This window comes from Oncorhynchus kisutch, linkage group LG4 (genome assembly GCF_002021735.2).
Source record: "Oncorhynchus kisutch isolate 150728-3 linkage group LG4, Okis_V2, whole genome shotgun sequence".
Taxonomy (NCBI): Eukaryota; Metazoa; Chordata; class Actinopteri; order Salmoniformes; family Salmonidae; genus Oncorhynchus; species Oncorhynchus kisutch.
The window spans coordinates 63,333,562-63,360,254 of NC_034177.2; the positions used below are offsets into that span (position 1 = coordinate 63,333,562).

Sequence of the window (26,693 nt, forward strand, 5' to 3'; positions counted from 1 at the left end):
CATCCATGTTTTTTCTTATTTTGATAGCTTGTATTTGAAAAGAAAACAGCAGTTGTGAAAAAGTTGCCATTCATGAATGGCATTGTGCATTTCACAAAGAAGCCATGTGAGTTAATATTTCTTCATGCTAATTTTGTAAATGTTTGGGTAATTAAAATGCTCCATTGTGGTTATTGACATAGCCATTAGCAAAGGACTTTCAGCGACACCCCCGTAATCATTTTCAACATGCGCTGTTGAAATAATCCAAAATTGTTGTCTTGTTTTATAAGCCCTTCTGTAATTTATGACGCTTAATAATGGATATACATGCACATCTATCTATTCCTGTTCACATATTGATTTGTGGTAGTGCAACAAAAAAAATGCACTAAGCTCATACAAATTCCCTTCTCACTGCACACAAACCACTGGTTGATAAACACATACCAAAACACAAGTTATTGAATTGCTGGAAAAACAAATGTTAATGAATGCAAACAAACCATGAATTTGCACTGCAAAAAACAAAGCATTTATAATAGTTTGTTGACACAATGCCAAACACTAATGTTCATAAGGCACCTTGAAAATGCAGTAAATCAACTACACATTTGCTACACACAGGTAAGCATTTGTTACAGTTATACGGCACCTTGAGACAAAACGTTCAACTCGTCATAAATGTCCGATTACATTCAGTAATGTATTTTATGTCTGATTCTTGTGTGCCAATGACCTTGCATGTGATGTGGATGATGTCGCTAGGGGTGGATGGGAGGGGGCCATTAGTCCAAAGTCCATTCAGATGATCTTAACCTCAGCAAATCAAAGACCCCCCTCCCCCCAACACAAATTTACATCACCTCAAACTGTCACCAGAAAAATCACACTACATCATCAGCACTTTATTTGAGGCGGAGGGTAATAGTCATGTGATCTGTATAAAATGGGCAGTCAGTACATTTGGGAGACAGAGCTCTTTCAGTCACCTACAGATTCTTACACATCTTAAAAAGCGTCAGCCAAAAAGTATGTGGAAGAACCCCAGCCCTGGTAAGGAGAGGCCACTGGATGGCACAGAATATCGGTTGGATATCAGATCTGTATTTTTTTTAGCAAGCCAGGTGAATCATAGATGATAATTGTTGTCATTTTGGGGGGGAAATGGTACCAAGTGGCTTCATTTTTATTCTTTAAAGCTGAACATTTGCTTTTGTAAAACATTGGATTTTTGTGGGTGAAAAATCTAAGGAACTTTACAGATTTTTGTCTTAACACGTTTTTTTTTCTAAGTGTATCTAGAACCTAAAAGGGTTCTGCGGCTGTCCCATAGGAAAGCCCTTTAAAGAACCCTCCGGGTAGATTGGTTTTGGTTCCGCATAGAACCCTTTCTATAGAGGGTTCTACATGGAACCAAAAAGGGTTCTCCTATGGGGACAGCCGAAAAACTTAGAGTGTATGGGGTTTGTTTGCCACTTGTAAATGCTGCAAAGTGATAGGCAATAATGTGTGCAGTATGTGGCTCTCTTTGCTGGAGACAACCTCACTACATGATAAGACCCCCCCAGCCCCACCATCTCTGTCCTGCCATGGCTCCTGTCTCCCTCATGTCTGACCTGTTTTCTCCTCAGATGACCCTAGACAGGTGGCAGTCACTGGAGCCTTGTCCCGGAGTACCAACCGCAGAAAGAGGACCAGCTTCACCAAGGAGCACGTGGCACTTCTCCGTGTCACATTTGAGACAGATCCTTACCCTGGCATCAGCCTGAGAGAGAGCCTGTCTCAGAACACAGGCCTACCTGAATCCCGCATCCAGGTAAGCAGCTAAACACACACACACACACACACACAAGGCTGTAGAATAAGGCTGTAACGTAACAAAATGTTGAGAAAGTCAAGGAGTTTGAATACTTCCTGAATGCACTGTATGCAGCATGTACACACACACACACAAGTGTAATGGGGGTTGTTTACATTACAGGGTCTCTGTGTTAAAATGTGGCCAGCATAGGTGCTGCTGATACTAGTATCAGGGTTTCTGTTTATCTTTTAAATCACTAAGATGATGTAAGCGGTTTTTATCTGTGGTATTGTTTGGTCTGACTGATAGACTGTACTACACTTATTGTAAACAGAGCAGACAACAGCAAGATAAGCCCCAACACTCTCATAATATTCTACAGGTGTTTGTTGGTGGGCTTGGGAAATTATTAGCATGGGCACAAAGCAGATAATAATAATCTTAGTCATTAGAGTCAACTAACTGCAACACAGTATCTGTTTGCATCGGATGTACATTCTAACTGCCATGTAATAACACAATTGTTTTGTCATCTCTCTCCAGGTGTGGTTCCAGAACAGGAGGGCTCGGACTATGAAGTATAAGGGAGCTAAGGCCGTGTGGCAGTCTGACTCTGGCTTCCACTCCCCTGGTGGGTTCACCCCTGTCCAGGACACAGTTTCTCAGCACCGCACCATGGGGACAGGGGCTACCCAGCCTGACCTGGCCCCTCTGTCCACCTCCCCCTGCCTGTCCCCTGCCTACCCCATCCAGTTGAAGGAGGAGTTGGATGACTTTTTCTATGGATGCTGCCCTTCACCCTACACTGGAGTGGAGGAGACTGGCCACTACAACTCCCTGTTCGAACTGAAGCAAGCCAGGGTGCTGGGATACAGTGCCAGCCCACCACTGGATAGCCCCAGGCACCAGATGGTTCCAGGAGCCTGGCCCCAGGCGGGTGATCAGATGTCCCCAGTGCAGTCCACGTGGAGCCCCTTTCCTCTGGAGGTAAGGAAATGCAGCGCAGGCTCCAGTCAGGCCTTCCTTTACCATAGCTCAGCTGAGCAGCAGCCCCTCTACAGCAACCCCCAGGAAGCCTATGGAGGCCCCATTACCCAGACCCAGGCCCCAGTCACCCCGGATTCCGGCTGCTGGGAGGTTGGACAAGAGAACACCCCTACGATGAAAGGCCAAGGTTCACAGTTGTATGGCTCCTGGAGCATGGATATGTCTACCCCAGAATACCCAGAGCTCCCTGTCCTGTCCCTGCAGGATATCCTGAGGGAGCTGGACGAAGGGTGCTGGGAGGGAAATAGCCTGAACAGCTACCCCAATGAGGATAATCTGGTTAACTGTTGAAAACTTTTTTTGGTGGAAAAACAAGAGGGTTTTACTGTATATCCTGTGTTGCTGGAATGTCAACTATGGACTACATGTTGACAGAAATGTTCTCAGAGAGAGAGAGAGAGAGGGGATCATCTTTAGGAATTCTACAACAATCATATTCATTCTCCCTCATGAACTTCATCCCACTTCATTTTACATTATGTATCTATATATCTATTTATTCATCTTTTGTTCTCTGTACTTAAATTCTAAATAAAATTTTATTAAAACAGAGTTTACATTTGTTTGTTTTATTCTGAAGAACTTTTTCTGAAGAACTCATTGCGTTACAACAGCTTTGATCAGTGGAGAACTGAACTGACCTTTGATTTCAGAGGAAGTAATATAATATATTGCTGATTTATAAAGTATTATGCCATAATGAAGGGTATTTCAAACACGTCAAAGAGCCTAAGTAGGGCTTCAAGATGTTATGAGTAAGCCTTGAATTTACATTTCTTTACACTCATTTGCATTCGTCATGCATGTGATCAGTTGTCACTCATGCACAGCGTAAAGAAACACATCCACTAAGATGGTGGTTGTGAGTCACAGATTCATAGTATGCGAATCCGAGTAGCTGATCATTGTAGGCCTACTGTATCAGTTATAATGCTGTTTCTGACCATAACTCTTAAGTTGTCCATACAAGCCGCTTTGTGAAGTGCCACATTGTTCTTGTGTCAAGTGTCCCGAGTGGCACAGTGGTCTAAGTCACTGCATCTCAGTGCAAGAGGTGTCACTCCAGTACCTCGTTCGAATCCAGGCTGCATCCGGCCGTGATTGGGAGTCCCATAGGGCAACACACAATTGGCCCAGCGTCGTCCGGGTTTGGCCGGGGTAGGCCGTTATTGTAAATAAGAATTTGTTCTTCACTGACTTGCCTAGTTACATTTTTAAAAAGAGTCACTGGTGGTCAATGATACTGATCGTACCGTATTTTTACAGCAGTTATGCAATTATGCCACTTGAGGTCATTAGAGAACCGTTTATTTTGAATTTCATGGTTACGTCTCAACTCGTCCAGATGTATTCAGAGATCTACTTTTATCTATAGGTCTACTACATTAAGGTCTTGGTACATTTTACAACTAGCAACTTGAGACACAGGGAAAGTATCACTGTATGAGCTCAAGGACATGCTAGATGACCATAAATTACCAATTGAAATGATTATAAATCATAGGGTACATTTTATAGATTTTAGAAACTTGATTCTGATTCAATATTATCTATTTTCTCTATTTTGTTTGGTCTTTATTTTATTTCTTGGACCATGTACACTAATGCTTTCCTATGCTGAAATTTTCTCAGGTCGCTCGCTCGCAAAAATTCAACCCTCAAGAGACTTTCTTCCTACTAAAATAAAATATAAATACTTTGGAAAGAATGTATATTAGAAATGATTTAGCTAAAATCACAATTTAAAAAGATATATAAATAGGACAGTCTATGCCATCCATGGTTCTGTCACTCCTGGATATGTCTTAAGATACTGTATTTTTTATTTTATTTATTTTTTTATTTTACCTTTATTTAACCAGGTAGGCAAGTTGAGAACAAGTTCTCATTTACAATTGCGACCTGGCCAAGATAAAGCAAAGCAGTTCGACAGATAAAACGACACAGAGTTACACATGGAGTAAAAACAAACATACAGTCAATAATGCAGTATAAACAAGTCTATATACAATGTGAGCAAATGAGGTGAGAAGGGAGGTAAAGGCAAAAAAAGGCCATGATGGCAAAGTAAATACAATATAGCAAGTAAAATACTGGAATGGTAGTTTTGCAATGGAAGAATGTGCAAAGTAGAAATAAAAAAATAATGGGGTGCAAAGGAGCAAAATAAATAAATAAATAAAAATTAAATACAGTTGGGAAAGAGGTAGTTGTTTGGGCTAAATTTTAGGTGGGCTATGTACAGGTGCAGTAATCTGTGAGCTGCTCTGACAGTTGGTGCTTAAAGCTAGTGAGGGAGATAAGTGTTTCCAGTTTCAGAGATTTTTGTAGTTCGTTCCAGTCATTGGCAGCAGAGAACTGGAAGGAGAGGCGGCCAAAGAAAGAATTGGTCTTGGGGGTGACTAGAGAGATATACCTGCTGGAGCGTGTGCTACAGGTGGGAGATGCTATGGTGACCAGCGAGCTGAGATAAGGGGGGACTTTACCTAGCAGGGTCTTCTATATGATTTCTATAGACACCATTGAAGATCCCACCGGTCAACCCATGACCTCACTACACCTCCCATAATACAGTGGCATCTACCAGATCAGCAGAGTAGGGAGATACATATTTCTGTTGCTAGGACCCAACATTTTCCTGTGGCTGCTACCTCTGTAGTCACACCTATAACCCACAAGGGAAAATGAGCTGTGAGACACAATCGAAAGAGAGACGCTCTCTCACACAGCAACACCATTCATTCACAGTAACGTCCCTCATTACACAGGTCATGGGAGGAACATGGAGGAAAATGTTTTGTGTGCAAAGGTGAACATAACAAAAGGATTACTCACGTATAGTGATATTTTGTAGTAGTGTAGGTAATGAGCCTTGATACCTCCGAGAGCTCAAGAGGAGACAGAAATGCATGTACGTATGGACACATGCGTGCACACACACACGCACACACGGTTTTCCTATCCCCTTACGATCTGCATCAATCAATGGAAGTGAAGATGTGCAAAAAGACAGGAGAGAAATCCCAAAGCCGTGAGATGAGATCTTATATAAATAAGAACTTGTAGTGCAGGACCACACTGAGGGTTTGGTGAAATTACACAAGCCATATTCTTTAGTGAAGCCTGGGCTCATACCCTAGAACTGTGTGTGTGTGTGTGTGTGTGTGTGTGTGTGTGTGTGTGTGTGTGTGTGTGTGTGTGTGTGTGTGTGTGTGTACATGTTTGCATACAGTGCATTCAGGAAGTTTTCAAACCCTTGACTTTTTCCACATGTTGTGTTTTATTCCCTCATCAATCTACAAACAATACCCCATAATGACAAAGCAAAAACAAGTTTTCAGAAATGTTTGTGAACTGAAATAACATTTCCATAAGTATTCAGACCCTTTGCTATGAGATTTTAAATTGAGCTCAGATGCATCCTGTTTCCATTGATCATCCTTGAGATGTTTCTATAAAAACCAAGGCATGAGATTGAAGGAATTCTCCGTAGAGCTCCGAGACCCCAAGAACACAGTGGCCTCCATCATTCTTAAATGGAAGACGTTTGGAACCACCAAGACTCTTCTTGTAGCTGGCCTTCCGGCCAAACTGAGCAATTGGGGGAAAAGGGCCTTGGTCAGGGAGGTGACCATGAACCCGATGGTCACTCTGACAGAGCTCTAGTTTTCCTCCGTGGAGATGGGAGAACCTTACAGAAGGACAACCATCTCTGCAGCACTTCACCAATCAGGCCTTTATGGTAGAGTGGCCAGACGGAAGCCACTCCTTAGTAAAAGGCACATGACAGCCAGCTTGGAGTTTGCCAAAAGGCACCTAAAAACTCTCAGACCATGAGAAACAAGACTCTCTGGTAGGATGAAACCAAGATTAAACTCTTTGGCCGGAATGCCAAGCGTCACGTCTTGGGGAAACCTGGCACCATCCCTACGGTGAAGCATGGTGAGACAACAACCCTAAGCACACAGCCAAGACAATGCAGGAGTAGCTTCGCCGGATTTGAACCCGTTCAAACATCTCTGGAGAGACCTGAAAATAGCTGTGCAGCAACACTCTCCATCAAACCTGACAGAGATTGAGAGGATCTGCAGAGAAGAATACAGGTGCTCCATGTCATACACAAGAAGACTCATGGCTGTAACCTCAGCTTCAACAAAGTACTGAGTAAAGGGTCTGAATACTTAAGTAAAATGCGATATTTCAGTTAAAAAAAATTTATAAATACATTTTAGAATAAGGCTGTAATGTAGCAAAATGCTGAAAAAGTCAAAGGGTCTGAATATTTTTCCGAATGCACTGTATGTTTGTGTGTGTGCAAGTGTGTGTACATACATATGTATGTGCGTGCTAGCATGTGTGTGTCTGTGTGCACATGAAAAAGGTCTTATCTAGAAATATGAAGAGCAAACCAATCCAATGATGAATCCGCCAAGAAAGTGCTGCAGACTTATCTGTTACCGAAGATACTGAGACACTGGGTTTAGATTCATTTCAATGGACTTTTCATTTCATTCCAGTTTTCTCAACAAGACTGGTCAATCGAAACAGTCAAACTTTGACTGTCAAAGAGGGGCTACTGGGACAGCAGCCCTGTCTTTTATAGATACCTTGACCTTTAAACCTAGTCCGGTTACAAAGAGACAGTTGATATTGAAGTCATCCACTGGGAAATAAGGTCAGCAGCCCACTAATGAACTCATGTAGCATACCAACATCAAACTTACACCAGTAGCCTAGCTTAGGCCTACTAGTCATGCTCTGTAAAATGAAGCAAGGTTTATATACATATATACATATATAGCAAATTAATATATGCATTATATGTGTATTCATTAGACTACATAAAAACAATGCAGATAGTCTCATTTGGAATTTGACTAAATGCTGTTACTTATCTTCTCTGATTGGTTCATAACACCTACTATGCTACATGTTTTGAACAGCAAGTATGAGGTAATTGTTTGATCACGTGAAAGCTGCAGCAACTGGCTGGGTTCCTTTTGCATAGGCTGGTGCCCCGGGTGGACGGAGTTTACACATACCATTCCATTGGTTTTGACAAATTCTCCATTCACCCGGGGCACCGGGCCATCCAAAACGAACAGGCCCCTTGTCAAACGATATGGTAGCGCTACAGCGGAGGTTGAAAGCTACAGCTTCGTAGTTTAGGGGAGCCACGCCCCTTGATGCTGATTGTACAGTTGTACAATCTGGCTAGGGACTATCAACAAAGTGGATATGACGTATAGGGATGTTGTGTGGGAGAATGTATGCATTTGTGCACATGTGACATATGCTATCAAATGGAAGTAGGGTAGGAGAGAGAAGTCCAGGACATCATATGTGTTCTGGGACAAACATGTGTAACAATACAGCTGTTCCCACCACTATCAAACAGATGTGTGTGTATGTTCGCTTGCGTGCAAGTGTGTTTGTTTGCTTGTTCTTCCTCCTTGAAGATAATGGGTCTGGGTGCGCTAATTCAAGGAGACAACCCACACCTGTCCAAGTGCAACACAGAGGCCAAGTCTTCTCTTCCTGTATACTGTATTTGCACAGCATCCACTCCCTGTGGTTTCTCCATCTGCAAGATGATCACGCTACTCTCTCCCCTCCCTCTTCAGGTCATCATGACATTATTGTCATACTTTGTTTTGGCTAATGATTCTGGGCAATTATGCCAACATTTGGGATTCATTAGGACTAAAACCATAGAGAACGTATCTGGATTAAACACCATTATACGTAGGGTATAGGCTATGACTAAAATGTTGTGTTTGAAGATGCAAATCAAGTGTAATAACGATGAAACAAATGCTATTTGGAGACACTTCAACAATATAGCAAAGAAGTTAGCCTAATATCAATAAACTATCCACAATCTATGGATTTTTACCAAAACCCATTGGTCTCAGATATAGCCCCGCCTCTACAACAAGCGAACTCACCTTTTCTATAGTGCCAATGCAAACTAGGCGAGAGACCGAGAGTCAAGGGGCGAACTGGGGAACAGGCTAAGCGGGCTTCCAAGCGCGTCTCGCAAATACATCAACGATAGGGCGGGGGACTGGGGACTAGGGACTAGGGCGAACCCGTTTCGACTGCTGAGACTTTCTAGACTTTGCTGAACCGGTAAATAGCCACTCTGCACAGTGCCTGTGCTTTTTGTGTATGCAGTGTGGAAATAAAAACCCTTTAAGGCCACATTTGCGAACTGGACAGGAGGAAGGAGAAATGGAGTTTCCATTGGTTTCGGTGAGTCGCGCATTTGGTCTCCGTCTCTGGTAATGCCAGCGGTGTGGGGATCTCCGTGCAGCTCTGGAAAACAGGGCGTCGGAGGATGGTGGTAATGATAGGATCATCATGGCAAACGGAACTGGTACTCTTATGTTGAAATGCGTTGTGGTTGGAGACGGTGCTGTGGGCAAAACGTGTCTGTTGATGAGCTATGCCAACGACGCCTTTCCAGAGGAGTATGTGCCCACTGTGTTTGACCATTATGCAGGTAAAATGATTTTGGAACATGTCATGATCTTACATGAACATTTAGGCTGTGTGTGAGTGAGTGAGAGAGGGAGAGAGAGATCTCGAATTTAATCATTTCCAGTTACCTGATCCTTCCTAATAAAATCTGACACTCTGGTAATCTAGTTACTGTTGCATGAGTTTAATCTCTATGCCAATTTGTTTGAACAGTCCCTACATTCCAATGTTCAGGGGAAAGTGAAGTGTGTGTTTGAATGTAGTGCAATGCTTACCTTTTCTACTTTCTTTGTCTCAGATTGCATAGGAATACATCTGTTTCTATAAGCAAAACCACTTGGGATAAGAGATCCCTCTGTCTCTCTAAACAAGCCTTTTTCATTGCTTTGCAGTGAGTGTCAATGTTGGCGGAAAGCAGTACTTATTGGGACTGTATGACACAGCTGGTCAGGTACAGTGAGTTTATTTTTACTCTGGCCGGTTGCCAAGCATGCCACGTCCAAGGACACAACCTCTCCCGATGTGCCCCCCCCTCCCTCTAGACACACCCACAAGCTTGAAATTCTGATCACTCTAAACTGCAACAGGTGACGGTTTTCTCCACATTGCTCTAGTTTCCAGTCAGTCTGGTGTGTGATAGACCGTGGTTGTAGGCCTCGTTAAGCATTTCAATAGGTCTATTATGTAGAGAACAGGGGTCCTATGTCCAGTAGGGAGGTTGTCACTGTCTTGTTTATGGGTTGGTTCTTTACAATGTAGCATTCAAATCTGCAAGTGTATCACTCAACTCTCACTGTACACAGCAGCACGCAGTCAAATGTGCACAGCCATAACATTTTCACTCCCTGTCAGCAAGCTCTCCTGTAAACACACACTCACGTTCTCCTCTAAGACCTTTAGCCCTGTTTTTCCAAGCTGGGTCTGAAAGTTAAGGCATGTCACATGCAGCGACGAATTGCTAACACTCTTCCCCCCGAACCCAATATTTTTTAACTGTGTAAAGTCCAAATAGGTCCTGAACTGAAACATTATTCGTCTGGTGAATAGGTTTTGAGGTTGAGAAATAATACTATAAGGCCCATTTGTTTGTTCATTAATCAAATATAAGTACATGAATAGTTTAGCTATTGTCTCCAACAATCCCAAATAATTATTCCCACTCGAATCTGTGGCTACCATAACTCATTCTTTAGAGAAACTATATGATCTTAAAACTAAATTTCAGTAGTGTTTCACACAGCTTTTCGTTGCTCTTTGGTGTTTGATTGCAATTCCATATCTGGAGCCTTTTTTGTTTTCTAATTCAGACCGTCTGTGAAATTGAGAAGTTTCCCAGATGTCGACTGTGGGCGCAGAGGCCACAGAGAGTAGTTACTTCTCTTCAAACGCAGCCCCTCCACTCCTCCACCTCGGCTGATCTCTTTATGCTTTTGAGCACAAGGCCAGCTGGTAATGTTTATAACTTCAGCATCTGATCAAAGAAGGGAGTGCTAGAGGGAGGGAATAGAGACTGTGGGGCTGGCTGAGACAGGGGAAAAAACAGAGTGAGTGGGGAGCGAAAAACTGCATATCTGCTCTGGAACCCTGTAATGGAGCCCTATAGGAGGCTCGGGCCAGGGGTGTGGAAGAATGCAATGCTAAATACTATACCCCCTCTCTGTTGAGGAACCTCATCCAACCCAGCCACCCACCCGCTAATTCACACTCTCCTGCTACAGTCCCCACCTTCTGCTCTGCATCAGACATGTTTTATTGGCTCCAAAGACCTTTTAATACTTATGCCCCTGGCAGAGCTGAAGCTCCTGGAATCGTCAGCTGTTTCATAGGGGAAGATGATTAACCATTTGCTCAAAGAGAAGAGAAATGAGTCTCTCATTTTGTCTGTGTAACACTTATTCCACCATCCGTGTATTTCATACATCTATACGTAACACGTTCAGTCACATTTCTTAGCTCTTGAACATGTGGGCCAAGAACAGAATGGAATATACTTTATTGATTTGTTCATTCATCCTCTCCCTGGCTGATGCACTAATCATAGAAAGCTAGCCTTGCTGCTGTGGATAGGAGGGGGAAGCAGGAAGTGGATGTTAAGTGCTGTTGTACCCATGGCAACACTGGGCTCTCTCTACTCACTCTTCACTCGTTCCCTTTTTTTGCTGCTCAGTTTCTCATTTGCTCACTCCCTCCTGCACTCGCACTCCTCACACTCAGTTGCACATGTCTCCGTCACTGTTCTGTGATGCCCCCACCCCCACCCCCCCTTTTGTTTTGTATAGTGCCTCATTAGGTTTTGTGCCCTCCCTGAGATGTGACCCCTAGACATCCCAGCAGGGGGTAGAGTAAAGTGGGCTCTGCTCTGCTGCTGCCACGGGGCCTTGTTCCTCTCCACTCAGCTGAACACCAATGGCAGCACTAGACATGTCGTTCACATTTGAACACTACAGCTAGATGGAGGTTGCTGATGGATGTTTTAAACGGTTTCACCATTGACCACCATAGGTCTAAAGCTCTATTATTTGGCATGTGATGTAATCACCTTGAATGGGATACCTCAGTCTGAACTATCACTTTAGTCCCCATGTTGGTAAATGCTCAGACAGTTTTGGGGATGTACTGTAATATGTAATATGAAATGCAGTTACTAGCTGGCAATCAACTACCATTAAGTTACTGTACAATTCACAGTAACCCTTTTACAGTGCAGTGTTCAGACAGTTTTGAGGATGGGCCATGAAGCGTAGTGCCTGCGCTTGTTATTCTCCTTGTGGCTATGTTGGAACAGGCGTCTCTGACACAGCCGCCAGGCACGAGGAGGAGGGACTCGCTGATAACAGACTGTCATGTCAGTGACTCGACACACTCACAGCTGAGATCACATACCCAGCCAAGTAGAAATGCCATAGAAAGAAAGCCTCGCCCTGATCGAAATGTAAGAACCCGTATGGGGAGAGCGGTTGGAATATGCCCTGCTATGAGTACCTTTATTCGTTTCTTAACCCTTAGCCTACAATTTCTGCTCCCCTGTGGAAATCGAATTAACATAATAAAAACATATCCAGCCAAATCTGTTGGTTTTAACTAGAGATCTGTTTGTTTGCATGGACTGCGTCTAGGGTTGCACATTTTGGGGAATATTCAGATATGGGAATTAACAGGAATTAACGGGCATATAGAAATTAATGGAAATATATGCAAATTTATATTAATACCATTTAAATGTAATATTTTTTGCATGGGATATTTACTATATCATATGGAGACAAACATTTTTCCTTATTTTAAGTAGACATAATTGCAAATTATTACATCCTTCCAATAGAAAAATAATAAAATAATTTGTTACGAATTGAACTTTAATTAAATGAGTTGACTCTTCACATGGGATGATTTCACTGAGCAAAAGGGAATATTGAATGATCCCCAATGATCCATCGCATCTCCCAAAAACATTTTCAACATAAATCTGTAAAATGATAACTTAGAAACTAAAGCTTTGGTTGTCTCCCTCTCAGGCTTCCATGTAATCTCCCTGGACCTCCTCAATGTCCACCTCTTGAACATCAGACTCTGAGGCCTCATCTTCACTGTCACTTTCCAACCTTGTTGAGGATGGCTCGTTGTCAGGCTCAAAAAGCCTCAAATTTCCCAGATGACCACCAATTTTTCAACCCTTGTATGTTGAAGGCAACAGGGGAAAGAGCCTCAGATCGACATAGTCCCTTGCACCAGGTGGCTGATGAAATATGTTGGCACGTCTGCCATATTGCATCTCCATCCCAAAGCCCTTGCTTGGAAGTGTACTTTGCCAGACTGCCAAGAACCTTGCCCTCATCCAGGCCAAGGTGGTGAGACACAGTAGTGATGACACCATAGGCCTTGTTCATCTCTGCACCAGACAGGATGCTCTAGCCAGCATACTTGGGGTCCAACATATATGCTGGGGCGTGTATGGGCTTCAGACAGAAGTCTTCACGCTTTTTGATGTATTTCAGAACTGCAGTTTCCTCTGCTTGGAGCAACAATGAAATGGGCAGGGCAGTACAGATTTCTTCTCTTACATCTGCAAGCAGAGTCTGAACATCAGACAGGATGGCATTGTCTCACTCAATCTGTGCAATGGCTACTGCTATAGGTTTCAGGCTCCTTACCACTCTCTCCCAAAATAAGTTATCCAGGTGGATCCTCTTGATGGGACTGTCCATATCGGCAGACTGTGATATGGCCATTTCTTGGCGAAACATGATAACACCACCCCAATGGGTGTTGCTGGGCAGCTTCAATGGGGTGCTCCTATTCTTCTCACTGTGCTTGGAGAGGTAGATTGCTGCTATAACTTGATGACCCTTCACATACCTAACCATGGCTCTCTTGTAGAGTGTATCCATTGTTGTCAGAGCCATGATGTCCTTGAGGAGCAGATTCAATGCATGAGCAGCACAGCCAATGGGTGTGATGTGAGGGTAGGACTCTTCCACTTTAGACCAAGCAGCCTTCATGTTCGCAGCATTGTCTGTCACCAGTGCAAATACCTACTGTGGTCCAAGGTCATTGATGACTGCCTTCAGCTCATCTGCAATGTAGAGACCGGTGTGTCTGTTGTCCCTTGTGTCTGTGCTCTTGTAGAATACTGGCTGAGGGGTGGAGGTGATGTAGTTAATTATTCCTTGCCCAGGAACATTCGACCACCCATCAGAGATGACTACAATACAGTCTACTTTCTCTATGATTTGCTTGACCTTCACTTGAACATTGAACTCTGCACCCAGAAAATGAGTAGATAAAGCATGTCTGGTTGGTGGGGTGCATGCTGGGCAAAGAACATTCAGAAATCCCTTCCAATACACATTGCCTGTGTGCATCAGAGGTGAACCAGTTGCATACACAGCTTGAGCAAGACATTCATCAGCATTTCTCTGACTACATTCCTCCATTGAGTCAAAAAAACTTTGATTCCAGGAGGACCATGAGCTGTTGCTATCCATAAGGTGTCTGATTTACTTTTGTAAAGGGTTGCTTGTTGTAAAGAGGTTGCTTGTTATGAGCGCTGAGGGAACTTTATGCACTTGGCCAGATGATTCTGCATCTTTGTTGCATTCTTCACTTATGATTTGGCACAATATTTGCAAATGTACACAGCCTTTCCTTCTACATTAGCTGCAGTGAAATGTCTCCACATATCAGATAGTGCCCTTGGCATTTCCTGTAAAGATTAGAATAAAAATTAGTTAAAATTATTACAATTCCATGTACAGATAAACAGTTAGATTAAACAACTCCTTTGGGAGAAATGTTTTAAAATGAAACATCTATGGAAACGGGTGAATTAACACTCCTCGGTTATCAGGCTCAAGCAAGCTAAAACTCACATGGTATCAACAACTAAGTAGCAGGAATTGTTAACAAGTTAGAAATTATTTAAACACACTTTGCTGTAGGCTACTATTTACTAATTAACAAAAAATCATGTATGTCATCAAATATATTCACCCCACCCAGTATTGTAATCAAAACTTACCAGAAAGCATGTAGTCCTTGGCTCAGACAGTGTAGTAGTGTGGGCTCAATAGCATCTCATTAGTGTGCAAGATCTTGAGAATCAGCTGTACATGTGATGGAAGAATGCACTGTGAATGCAAAGGGTTGCAATTCCATTGAATTGGGGATAGTTTAACCAAAATTGCTTCAATTGAGAATTGCTTCATGTGTATCCCTCAAAAAAAGGTTCACTGTTATAAGCAAAGTTTTTTTCTTTTAATGAATTTAAGAAAAATTCCTCAAATTCCAGGGCTTACTTTCCTGAAAAATTCCAGAAATTTACTGGAAAGTGTCCGACCCTTTGCAACCCGAACTGGGTATTGAGGCAGGTAAACATACCAAAATGTACACAGAATGTAATTAACGTTTTCAAGATACAATATTGTAGTCAGGCAACATATAAGATGTGAATGGGCAGCATTTTTATATTTTTTCTTGCTTCAGCTCAAATAATGGAGGGTCTATCATGGTCCACACAGACCAACACAGTTGTGAAGAGGGCACAACAAAGCTTTCCCTCTCAGGAGTATGAAACGATTTGGCACTGGCCCCCGGATCCTCAAAGTTCTACAGCTCCACCATTAAGAGCAACTTGACTGGCTGCATCATATCTTGGTATGGCAACTGCTTAGCATCCGACCGCAAGGTGATACATAGGGTACTGCGTAGAAGTGCAAGAAGTTTGGAACCACCAAGACCCTTCCTAGTGCTGGCAGCCTGGCCAAACTGACCAATCGGTGGAGAAGGGCCTTGGTCAGGGAGGTGACCAAAAACCCTATGGTCACTCTGACTGAGCTCCAGAGTTCCTCTGTGGAGATGGTTGTCCTTTTGGAAGGTTCTCACATCTCTGCAGCACTCCAGTAATCAGGCCTTTATGGTAGAGTGGCCAGACGGAAGCCACTCCTCAGTAAGGCACATGTCAGCCTGCTTGGTATTTGCCAAAAGGCACTCAGACCATGAGAAACAAACAAGATTCTCTGGTCTGATGAAACCAAGATTGAATTCTTTGGCCTGAATGCCAAGCGTCACGTCTGGAGGAAACCTGGCACCATTGCTACGGTGAAGCATGGTGATGGCAGTATCATACAGGATTTGAGGGGAAGCTAAACGGGGAAAATACAGAGAGCTCCTTGATGAAAACCTGCTCCAGAGCAGGAGTGGCTTCGGGACAGGTCTCTGAATGTTCTTGAGTGGCCCAACCAGAACCCCGGACTTGAACCAGATCGAACATCTCTGGAGAGACCTGAAAATAGCTGTGCAGCGACGCTCCCCATCCAACCTGACAGAGCTTGAGGATCTGCAGAGAAGAATGGGAGAAACTCCCCAAATACAGGTGTGGCAAGCTTGTAGCATCATACCCAAGATGACCCGAGGCTGTAATCGCTGCCAAAGGTGCTTCAACAAAATACTGAGTAAAGGGCCTGAATACTTATGTAAATATCCGTATTTTTTTTAAAATTGAAAATGTGTAAAAATATCAACGTGTTTTTGCTTTGTCATTATGGGGCATTGTGTGTAGATTGAGGGGGGCGGCTGGAACGTAACAAAATGTCGAAAAGGTCAAGGGGTCTGAATACTTTGAGTTCTCGTTTCTCATTGTGTATTTATTATTACTTTTATTATTACATGTTAATACTTTTCTTTCTCTTCTTTCTCTCTGCATTGTTGGGAGGGGCCTCTAAGTAAGCATTTCACTGTTAGTCTACACCTGTTGTTTATGAAGCATGTGACAAATGCAATTAGATTTTTACATGCGTTTGAAATGGACTAGAAAGCAGAAGTATCCGCATATTTTCTGTAAGACATCAGCTAAGCTTCATGAAGGCTATTTCTATTTCCGTCAGTTCTTGAAACCACTGCTCTCACAATAACCTTTATTTATTTAACTAGGCAAATCATTTAAGAACAAATTCTTATTGACAATGACAACCCACTGTTCCACCGTAGGCCAACTGCCTTGTTCAGGGGCACGACGACAGATTTTTATCTTGTCAGCTCGGGGATTCGATCCAGCAACCTTTCGGTTACTCTAACCACTAAGTTACTTACCGCCCCCAAGTGGTAGTAACAGATGCTATCATGGCATCGCCACTAGGTCGTCCAAGACTTCTTAATTATCCAGTGCACAGAATTTAATTCACTTAGATTTTTCTGTTTTTTACCTGATCAATGTTAAGTTAGTTTGTTGAGCTAGTCAGACAGTCATATTAACGATGATTTACTTCCTTCAAGCTTGCCACCTTGTCCATCACCAGTCTTCATGTGTGCACTCTGCATGTATAAACTCGGGTCATTCAGAGTGTGCCGGTGATGTAGAAGGACATCCTCTCAGAATTGGGTATCAGGGAGCAATGAGGAAATGCTTGATCTCATTTACACAGACCGGACCATGTTGGATATGTGAATTAGCTATTGCCGCCACACAATAAACTGAGGCCTATCGGAGATGGCATTTTGTCTGATGCCTTCCGCACTGCTTCCTGTAAAGAACTAATGGGAAATGGGAAATAATGCCCAATAGCCACAGTCAGAGAGAGACGGAGAGAAAAGCTGCTATCTGATGAAGGTCATCTGTAGAAATTGGCACATCCCTCCATTTCAAAACTAAATTCTAATGGCTAAATGTTTATCACTCCCTTCATATAAAAGTGTTCATTGTTCTCATAAAACAGCCTGGTAGCTTGGCAGTGTACTGTGTTGTGTTGTGCATGGTGAAGTCCGGTAGATAAGCACAGAATAAGTTTGCTCTCCTCTCTGCCTCAGTGAGGAGGAGTAAAAAGATAGCTGCATTTGGAGCTCATTTTTCATACGGTTTAATAATTCATGAGTATTAACTCTGAGGATGTGGTAGTCTTTTGGTGGATATTATGTAAGGAAGGCTGTTGCTCTCTTTCGCCCCAGTGTCTTTGTTCCCCTCCCCTAACTTCTCCCTCTCCTGTGTCTCTTATTACCCGCCCTTACATTTCTCCAGGAGGACTATGACCGCTTGAGGCCTTTGTCGTACCCCATGACCGATGTCTTCCTCATCTGCTTTTCTGTGGTCAACCCGGCTAGTTTCCAGAATGTGAGGGAGGAGTGGGTCACCGAGCTGCAGGAGTATGCCCCAAGTGTCCCCTACCTCCTCATAGGCACTCAGGTGAGCCACCCCACCCATAGCCTGTCTCTATACTTTGTCCTGGCCATTTCACATGCTGAGTTTCACAGAGGGTATTGTATTCACCTGGCATGTGCTATCCTCATCCACCCTACTCATTCTCACACCCTACTTCACATTGACAGGGGAGGTGGATTATAAAACTGAGCCTCCACTTAAATGTACTATACACTGGTTTATTTAATTCTTATTAAGACCATTCACGAACATGCATAAAGAAATATAGGTATATAGTTCCGAATCATTAAAAAGTAGATGGAACTTAATAGTAAGAGTAAATTGAACTTTTTAGTAACTCTCAAATACTTTCCAGAAGATCAAACCACACTTATGGGTGTCCCTCCGCCAGCAATTCCCTGGCCACCAGAAATAGAAAATGTCCATATTGGTGGTGGTGAGTTTAGTAGAGTGGGCCTGTGATTTATCGTTCTTTCGGCTGATATTTACTTCTCTTGTCAGTCCCACCGTAACTCACATTCTCACACTGCATGCTGATGTGGGCCCAATCAATTCACATACTGATGTGGACCCAATCAATTCACAGATGACCAGAGCCACAAATCAAACACTACCACAGAAGTGTTAATGAATGTTTGTCTCAATAAAGAGTTTGTTACACGTATCAGTTGGGCATGTGTGGTAAAGTAGTGTCCCCCCCCCCTTAATCATATAACAATTAACTTTTACCAGTTGAATGTAGACACAAGACTTTTGTATAACCATTTTTCTGAAATAATTAATTAAAATGTGCAAATGAGTCAATATTTCATTAAATGCATTTTAATCACCATTTTATTTCAGCGGGCTCTCTCTTTAAAAGCAATTCTAAGACTATTCACAACGATATTGGACTGGGTCCTGGTCTGCTTAAGTGTGCAGTGCCCATCGTTGTTGGCTCAATAACCCAAATATTTTAGTTTTATTTAACATTGTTATCCGGAAATATTCCAAAAATATGGAAATCCGCTCTTGTGCTGCCACTCCATAAGGGTGGAGAAAGTAGAGCTCTTAACAATTATCGCCCCATTTTAAGGCTTTCGCGTCTAGCTAAGATTCTTGAATCCTTGGTCAAGTGCAGCTGCTGCTACTCTTAAAAGAAAGTTTGGATGCCATCTACCATAGTGCCCTTTTGTTTTGTTACAGGTGACAGTTTTGATTCACATCACTGAATCCTGTATCAAAAGGTTGGCTGGACTTCGCTAAAAACCTGTAGATCTCTACATTTGGCCCTACTTCATAAACTTCCATCTCATCTAACTGTGCTAAGTGTGCTAAGTAAATCTAACTGTGCTAACTAAGTATAGACACCTGAGTTGCCTTACCTGTTCCTAGGATTGGTTAACCCTTAAGGTTCGTAGGGTCTCCACTGAGCTAGGTAAATCTGATTTTTAGTTTAAATGTTTTCAAATTGTTAAAAAATAAGAAACAGATGCCTTATTTTCATAAGAATTCAGACCCTTTGCTATGAGACTCGTAATTGAGCTCAGGTGCATCCTGTTTCCATTGATCATCCTTGATGTTTCTACAACTTGATTGGAGTCCACCTACGGTAAATTCAGATTGGACTTAATTTGGAAAGGCACACACCTGTCTATATAAGGTCACACAGTTGACAGTGCATGTCCAAAAATAAAGCCATGAGGTCGAAGGAATTGTCCGTAGGGCTCCGAGGCAGGATTGTGTCAAGGCACGGATCTGGGGAAGGGTGCCCAAAAAATTCCTGCAGCATTAAACGTCCCCAATAACACAGTGGCCTCTATTATTCTTAAATGGAAGAAGTTTGGAACCCCAAGACTCTTCCTAGAGCTGGCCGTCTGGCCAAACTGAGCAATCGGGGGAGAAGGGCCTTGGTCAGGGAGGTGAGCAAAACTCTGACAGAGCTCCAGAGTTCCTGTGTGGAGATTGGAGAACCTTTCAAAAGTACAACTATCTCTGCAGCACTCCACCAATCAGGCCTTTATGGTAGAGTGGCCAGATGGAAGCCACTCCACAGTAAAAGGCACATGGCAGCCAAAGAACACTCTTTCTACAGTGAAGAGGCAACTCCGTGATGCCGGCCTTCTAGGCAGAGTTGCAAAGAGAAAGCCATATCTCAGACTAGCCAATAAAAATAAAAGATTAAGATGGGCAAAAGAACAGACACTGGACAGAGGGAACTCTGCCTAGGAGGCCAGCATCCCGGAGTCGTCACTACACTGTTGACTTTGAGACTGGTGTTTTGCGGTTACTATTTAATGAAGCTGCCAGTTGAGGACTTGTGAAGCATCTGTTTCTCAAACGAGTCACTCTAATGTACTTGTCCTCTTGCTCAGTTGTGCACCGGAGCCTCCCACTCGTTCTATTCTGGTTAGAGCTTGTTTGCGATGTTCTGTGAAGGGAGTAGTACACAGCGTTGTATGAGATCTTCAGTTTCTTGGCAATTTCTCGCATGGAATAGCCTTAATTTCTCAGAACAAGAATACTCTGACTGGTTTCAGAAGAAAGTGCTTTGTTTCTGGCCATTTTGAGCCTGTAATCGAACCTACAAATGCTGATGCTCCGGATACTCAACTAGTCTAAAGAAGGCCCAGTTTTATTGCTTCTTTAAATCAGGTCAACAGTTTTCAGCTGTGTTAACATAATTGCAAAAGGGTTTTCTAATGCTCAATTAGCCTTTTAAAATAATAAACTTTGATTAGCTAACAACGTGCCTTTGGGACACCGGAGTGATGGTTGCTGATAATGGATCTCTGTACGCCTATATAGATATACCATTAAAAATCAGCTGTTTTCAGCTATGATTGTTAATGTTGTAAATGACTGTCTACACTGTATTTCTGACCAATTTGGTATTTTAAAATGGGCAAAAAATGTGCTTTTCTTTCCCAAGCAAGGAAATTTCTAAGTGACCCTAAACTTTTGAACGGTAGTATATTATTTACAACATATCAAATTCTCTCTTGGCAAGTCTGGAGAATATATCTAAAGATAACCACACAAGTTGCTGAATGCAGATGCTTCTGAAGCTAAGAAATTAGTTGGCATGTTGGAAAAGTCTGACTTTCGGGAAATGGGAGTTAAGGACAAGTACCCTGAATTCAGACTACCAAACATTATCTCTTGAAAGTAAGTTACCAAATATAGTCCAGTTTGTAACATTCTCTATGAAATGGGCTTTTTAAATTCTGTCATTTAATATAGTGAGCTTTGAAATTGTTGATGAATGTCCATTTTAAAGTGGTTAAAATGTAGTGGAAAGTGGTATGACAAACTAAAGAAATACATATATTTTTTTAACTTGATAAATGTATATGTTTACTTTTTTAAAAATACTTATATTAATGGACCAAAATACCAACAAATCAAAACATTAAAAAGGCAGCCTGTGGTGCCTGGCCTCATATTGGGTGTTAGTAAGAGAGGAACAGCGTGTGTGTGTGTGTGTGTGTGTGTGTCAGTGTGTTCTGCACTGAAAAGAAAATGAAGGGACGAATGCCTCATGGTTGAAGTTGAATACATATGAAGGAATAATATAATAGAGAACCAGCAGGGTAGCCTAGTGGTTAGAGTGTAGGGGCGGTGGGTAGCCTAGTGGTTAGAATGTAGGGGCGGTGGGTAGCCTAGTGGTTAGAGCTTTGGACTAGTAACTGAAAGGTTACAAGATCGAATCCCCGAGCTGACAAGGTAAAACATCTGTCGTTCTGCCCCTGAACAAGGCTGTCATCGAAAATAAGAATTTGTTCTAAAGTGACTAGCCTAGTTAAATAAAGATAAAATGAAAACAAGGTTTGGATTGTGTTTGGAAATAGTGCAAAGGACTAATATGGCACATTTCTCAAGATGAACATTGTCTGTTTGAATACTACAGCGAAACTCCATAGAAGAATCGTGAAACAGGAAGAGCACCTCTTTGGTAATTGAAGTCAAATGTGGGGTGCTTTTTGAAAATGGGGAAGAAGATCCATTTGGTCTCCCATCTAGTCCTGCTCTGCTTAGCTTTGATATTTGCCACTGACTGTTACCACTCATGAGAGTGATTGAGAAATCTCCACTTAATAGATTCATTGTTGCTATTGAATTCATTCAAAAGGGTAGGTTTAAATTCAACTGAAAATAGACAATACAGGGTTTCAAGCTTTGGTTCATTTCAAATGGAATATAGAAGTTAATCCAAAATCCAATCAAACTGCATTTTAAGATGGTTCTGATTTAGTCCTATTTTTTCATTACATACATTTTTGGTTGAACTGGAGCTGTGAATTCAGGACATCAATTATTAATTTGTAGACAACTGGAATTAAAGCCAGACTCAGTGGCACAAATGGAATCTCCTTTAAATGTTTGCTTGTGTTGTTAACCAAACATTTTTGTAATCCAGTAAATAGCCTTCAATTTAAGGCTATTTTACAAACTAATGTAACAATATATATTTTTTTAACTTGTTAAATGAGTAAAACACTATGGACACATTGAGGTTAACTGCAACAAAGATATTCTTAATCATAGAAAGTGTGCATGTTCAAGATAGCATGCAAAAGTAGCAGGTCTGTGGAGATCTTCACAATTGCGATTGAATAAATCTGTGCAGAATCTCAAATGGCATTGATCAGTTGCATGACGTACTTGAATCATCTCAATTGCAGTCGAGGTCATTTGTTGTGCTAGATGGAGCACGGTGATAACGTTGTCGTGTAAATGAACTAAATATCTGACACTGTTCCCTTTGAACTTTTGGTTTTTAAATGGTTGAAAGTGCAGCAATAATGTGAGAGAATTAAACCAAAAATCTGACATTGAGAATTTGGTTGTTGTTTTTTGATGGTTGAAAAGATGGTCATAACACATTGTTAAATTCTCAAACTTTTGGCTGTCTTTTTAAGTGGGTGAAAATAGGTTGTATTCTCATTGATCAAACGTATTAACTAAATATTACCAAATGATTCGTATTGAAATTATGCGGTGTGCCCAGTGGGTAGTTGAATGAACAAGTTGTTGGTTAAGTGAATAAGTTGCTCAAGATTGGCTGTGCTGATTGGAAATGTTGTCTCTCCCTGTTTCAGATTGACCTGCGTGATGACCCCAAGACCATTGCCAAACTGAATGACATGAAGGAAAAACCCATCACCACAGAGCAGGGCCAGAAGCTAGCCAGGGAGGTACGTACCACTGTGGGGCCAGGAGGGAGGTTAGAAGGAACGTTTAGTGTGTAGGAGAGACAACTTTACACAGATGGTCTGTCCCTCATCAAACCAATTCTGTATTAAAATTATTATAAAGCTTGAAATATATTCAGTTTTGGGCATTTGTTGATTGAGTCTCACACACAAGGCTTCCTCCCCAAGCTAGCTTGGTGATGAGGTTTAATCCTATGTTGATAGTTTTGAGTGACAGCCTGTTCCTCTCCAGATTGGTGCGTGTGTCTACGTGGAATGCTCGGCTCTCACCCAGAAAGGACTGAAAACTGTGTTTGATGAGGCCATTATCGCTATCCTGAACCCCAAGAGGAAAAAGGGAGTCTTGAAGAGAAGACTGGGGCCACGCTATATCAACTGCTGCCTCATCACGTGAGAGATGCAAACATCCAAAAACACCTGGGTCGTATTTATTAGGGCATGCAATGGAAAATGTTTTTAAACATGTGAAAACGGAAACCAAAAACAAGCATTTCTTATTGGACAAGATCAGGAAGCCCCACCCTGTTTCAGGCTGTTTTCTTCCATTTGGTGCCTAATGAATACAAACCAGAACGAATGACAGAGACCGCGGAGAGGACATAAAAGGGGGGAGAGAGGCTGAAGGACCGACATGGACAAGGACCCTATTTTTAGTTCGGGGCTCTTGAGCGGTTTTGTGTCTCCTGCTGTCGACCAATGGAGTTAGGGGGCAGCTTTACTACCAAAGGAGCACAATACCCAAGTCAACAACGCCCTTCAGTAAGACTTTATTTGCCTTTATAAGTACTTTAAAAAAAACATGCTGTAAGCTGTCAGAAAACCCATATAGGTATCACGTGCCCATTTAACTCCTAATATGACATGTATTTTTAATAATATATGCTGTAATTAACGACTGGGTTGATTGCATTTATTGAAGGCGCTTTTCCATCAAGCCTCCAAGCGCTTTACATTGTGTGTTTGAGTAACTCACCTCAGCCACAACCAATGAAATACTTTGTTTAAAAGAACAGGCTATTCCCCTCAACTATGGGGAGTTGTCTTTTTTTTCTTCTACTAATCCCGTCTTTTATAACATTATCTGCTCTTCTTGCTCAGTTTGCGGTGCTTGCAGTATTATTACTAAACTTGGACTTGAATTAATCAGTAACCCAATGGTGGCCAAATAATTGAATGCACACAGCTGCGTGGGATACAGACTCTTTGGGGAGAGAGGCACACAACATGAAGCACACTCCACATACCTATCCTTGTCCAATAAAGCACAGTTAAAAGTCGAACCGCAAACCCCTACCATTAGCATTATCGTGCTGACCAGAACATACTGTGTGTTAATGGCTGCAGAACCGGTCCATCCCAATTCAGCTCATTTCGGCTTGGCTCAGTAGTGTGAAAATTTTGTCATTGAAGCACAGAACATACCATGGTTACAACATCCACCCCCAAAAGGCCAAGGGGGTGCATGCATGAGCACAATAAGCCTGCTCCAACCATATTCCAACCCCAGCCGTATTCCAACCCCCTCTTCAGACACATAAGCCTTCGCCAGCCGGAAGATATCTCTTATTTTTTGTTGTTGCAGTTTTCTATCCATTGGGAAGGTGCTTGCCGACTGCCTGATCTTAGGTTTTTTTTTAGGCCAGAGTTGGACTTGTTTTTTAAAGCTTTAATGTATATGGTGCTCCTCTCTTTCTCATTCTCTGTCCCAGCCTGCTGTGCTGTGTAGTGTTTTCCCTAGAAGAGCGGAGTGGATTATTGAGTGTTGACATTCTCTATTTACCAGGAAGTTGTGGCACATGCTGCTACTGAGGTAAACTGAATGGATCTATAGCGGTGCAGAAACAAGTGCAGCTTCTGGTTAATCCTTTTCTCTACTCAATAAATGTGTTTTACTATCTAAAGCCTTTCTTTGGGGTCTTCTTTGATGATGTGTTACAGAACATTATGATGTATAGATGTTGTTTTTATAAGTACAGTATTGGGCACACTTGCTTTGGAGCCGTTGCTAGCTAGGCCGTGGTGACCTCATACAGGAAGGAGTGTCTTCGAAGTGTGTCACACATGTGATTCCTCCCGAAACCCAGAACAACAAAGACCATGATTCACACAATGTAATCCATAGAACAGTAATTTGAGGAAGGATTGTTGAAATGACATTTTGTATCTAAAAGCATAATTGAGAAAGAATTGATCCAAGTTTAAGACTCTATGGTGTTTAATCTGGAGGTGCTACAAAGCAAACATTGGTGTCATGTGAAGCTTTACAGCTTGCTCAGTAATATGAGTAGTATTTTGTATTCTTTTTAAAATTTGGCTAATTGTTTAATATTTTCTAATGGCATCTCTGCTACTTTTAAAGTTAAGATCCAATTTCTAAGCATTTTCCAAGAGTGAATGTGAAAATGGTCACCCTCTGCTGGTAATTTGCAGTATGTGCAATGTTACAAGTATTGTAAAAGGAGGGCTGTTATTTGTTACATTGCCTACTATGCCAATTTATCTCTATAAAATGGGCCATAACTTTAAAACTAGCAGAGATCCCACCCTGGAACTTTGATATGCCGGTAGAGTATATTATGTTCAACATTTTTTTTTTTGAAATGTGCCTAATCAAATAGTTTTCAATATTCATGTTTATTTTTCAATATTCATAAATTATGTAAATGTTTTTTTTTATTGACATCAAAAAAATACTCATTACAGAGCAAGCGGTGAAGCTTCAAATTACCCAAATATTTGCTTTGTAGCATCTACATTTTCCAAGGTAATGTAATCGAACGACTGGATCGCATCTCTAGCAACTAAAATATGAGAAAGTATGATTTCGATTATATAACTGAAAATATGAACGGGGGAAAAGTGTTTCTACCGATACATGTCTGCTTTCATGTTTTTCTTTGGCAACTGTGGTATAAGTGGGAGAAACGCCTCCGTTCTGTACATTACCTTGGAAAAATTAACTCCGCAAAGGGACTGGGCTCCGCCTCATCCCGCTGTGTCATCCATTACTTCCAAGGTAATGTTGTCACGAGAATTATGTTCTCAGTGTTCATAAACCCAATTGAATTGATTACTCAGCCTGATACCTAGAATTTGTAGGAAACTGGCTGGAATGAATCAGACGGAGGCCCAGCTACAATTGTCAGGAATGTTTATTTAGAGAGCTCTCCTTATAATTTCCGGTACATTGGTCTATATACCTCACATTTCGTCAAATGTCCCTCCTCCTCTCAGATACAATGGCAACATAGTTCACAAGTCTTCTCCAACTCATACATTGCCTGTTAAACAATCTACTACAAGCCCAAGGTCTCTCCCCTCCCTGAGTGGGGACAGAATGTCCTGTAAGGAACACAGTAGTCCAGCCTGTTTGACGATAGCTCCATTTCACACTTGCACCCTGCTCACATACTAAAAAGGAACAGAAAGTCCTTGTTCTAATTCTTGACTAAAACTACATCAGATTTAGTTTTATGATTCCAATAAGTTTCATACAATCATACAGTGACAGGGTAGTATTCTGTTTAGTTATAGT

The 26,693-nt window shown here is 41.9% G+C and overlaps 2 protein-coding genes across 2 annotated transcripts; both read left to right on the forward strand.

The window, feature by feature from the left end:
• Positions 1–1,013: 1,013 nt before the first annotated feature.
• Positions 1,014–3,340, forward strand: mxtx1 (mix-type homeobox gene 1). The gene is made up of 3 exons (XM_031821762.1): positions 1,014–1,035; positions 1,614–1,798; positions 2,327–3,340. The coding sequence occupies exons 1-3, from the start codon at positions 1,014–1,016 to the stop codon at positions 3,119–3,121; spliced, it is 1,002 nt and encodes a 333-aa protein (XP_031677622.1). The 3' UTR covers positions 3,122–3,340.
• A 5,438-nt stretch (positions 3,341–8,778) lies between these two features.
• LOC109889818 (rho-related GTP-binding protein RhoQ) lies at positions 8,779–25,059 on the forward strand. The gene is made up of 5 exons (XM_020481551.2): positions 8,779–9,335; positions 9,706–9,764; positions 17,823–17,987; positions 23,045–23,140; positions 23,391–25,059. The coding sequence occupies exons 1-5, from the start codon at positions 9,194–9,196 to the stop codon at positions 23,550–23,552; spliced, it is 624 nt and encodes a 207-aa protein (XP_020337140.1). The 5' UTR covers positions 8,779–9,193; the 3' UTR covers positions 23,553–25,059.
• Positions 25,060–26,693: the final 1,634 nt, after the last annotated feature.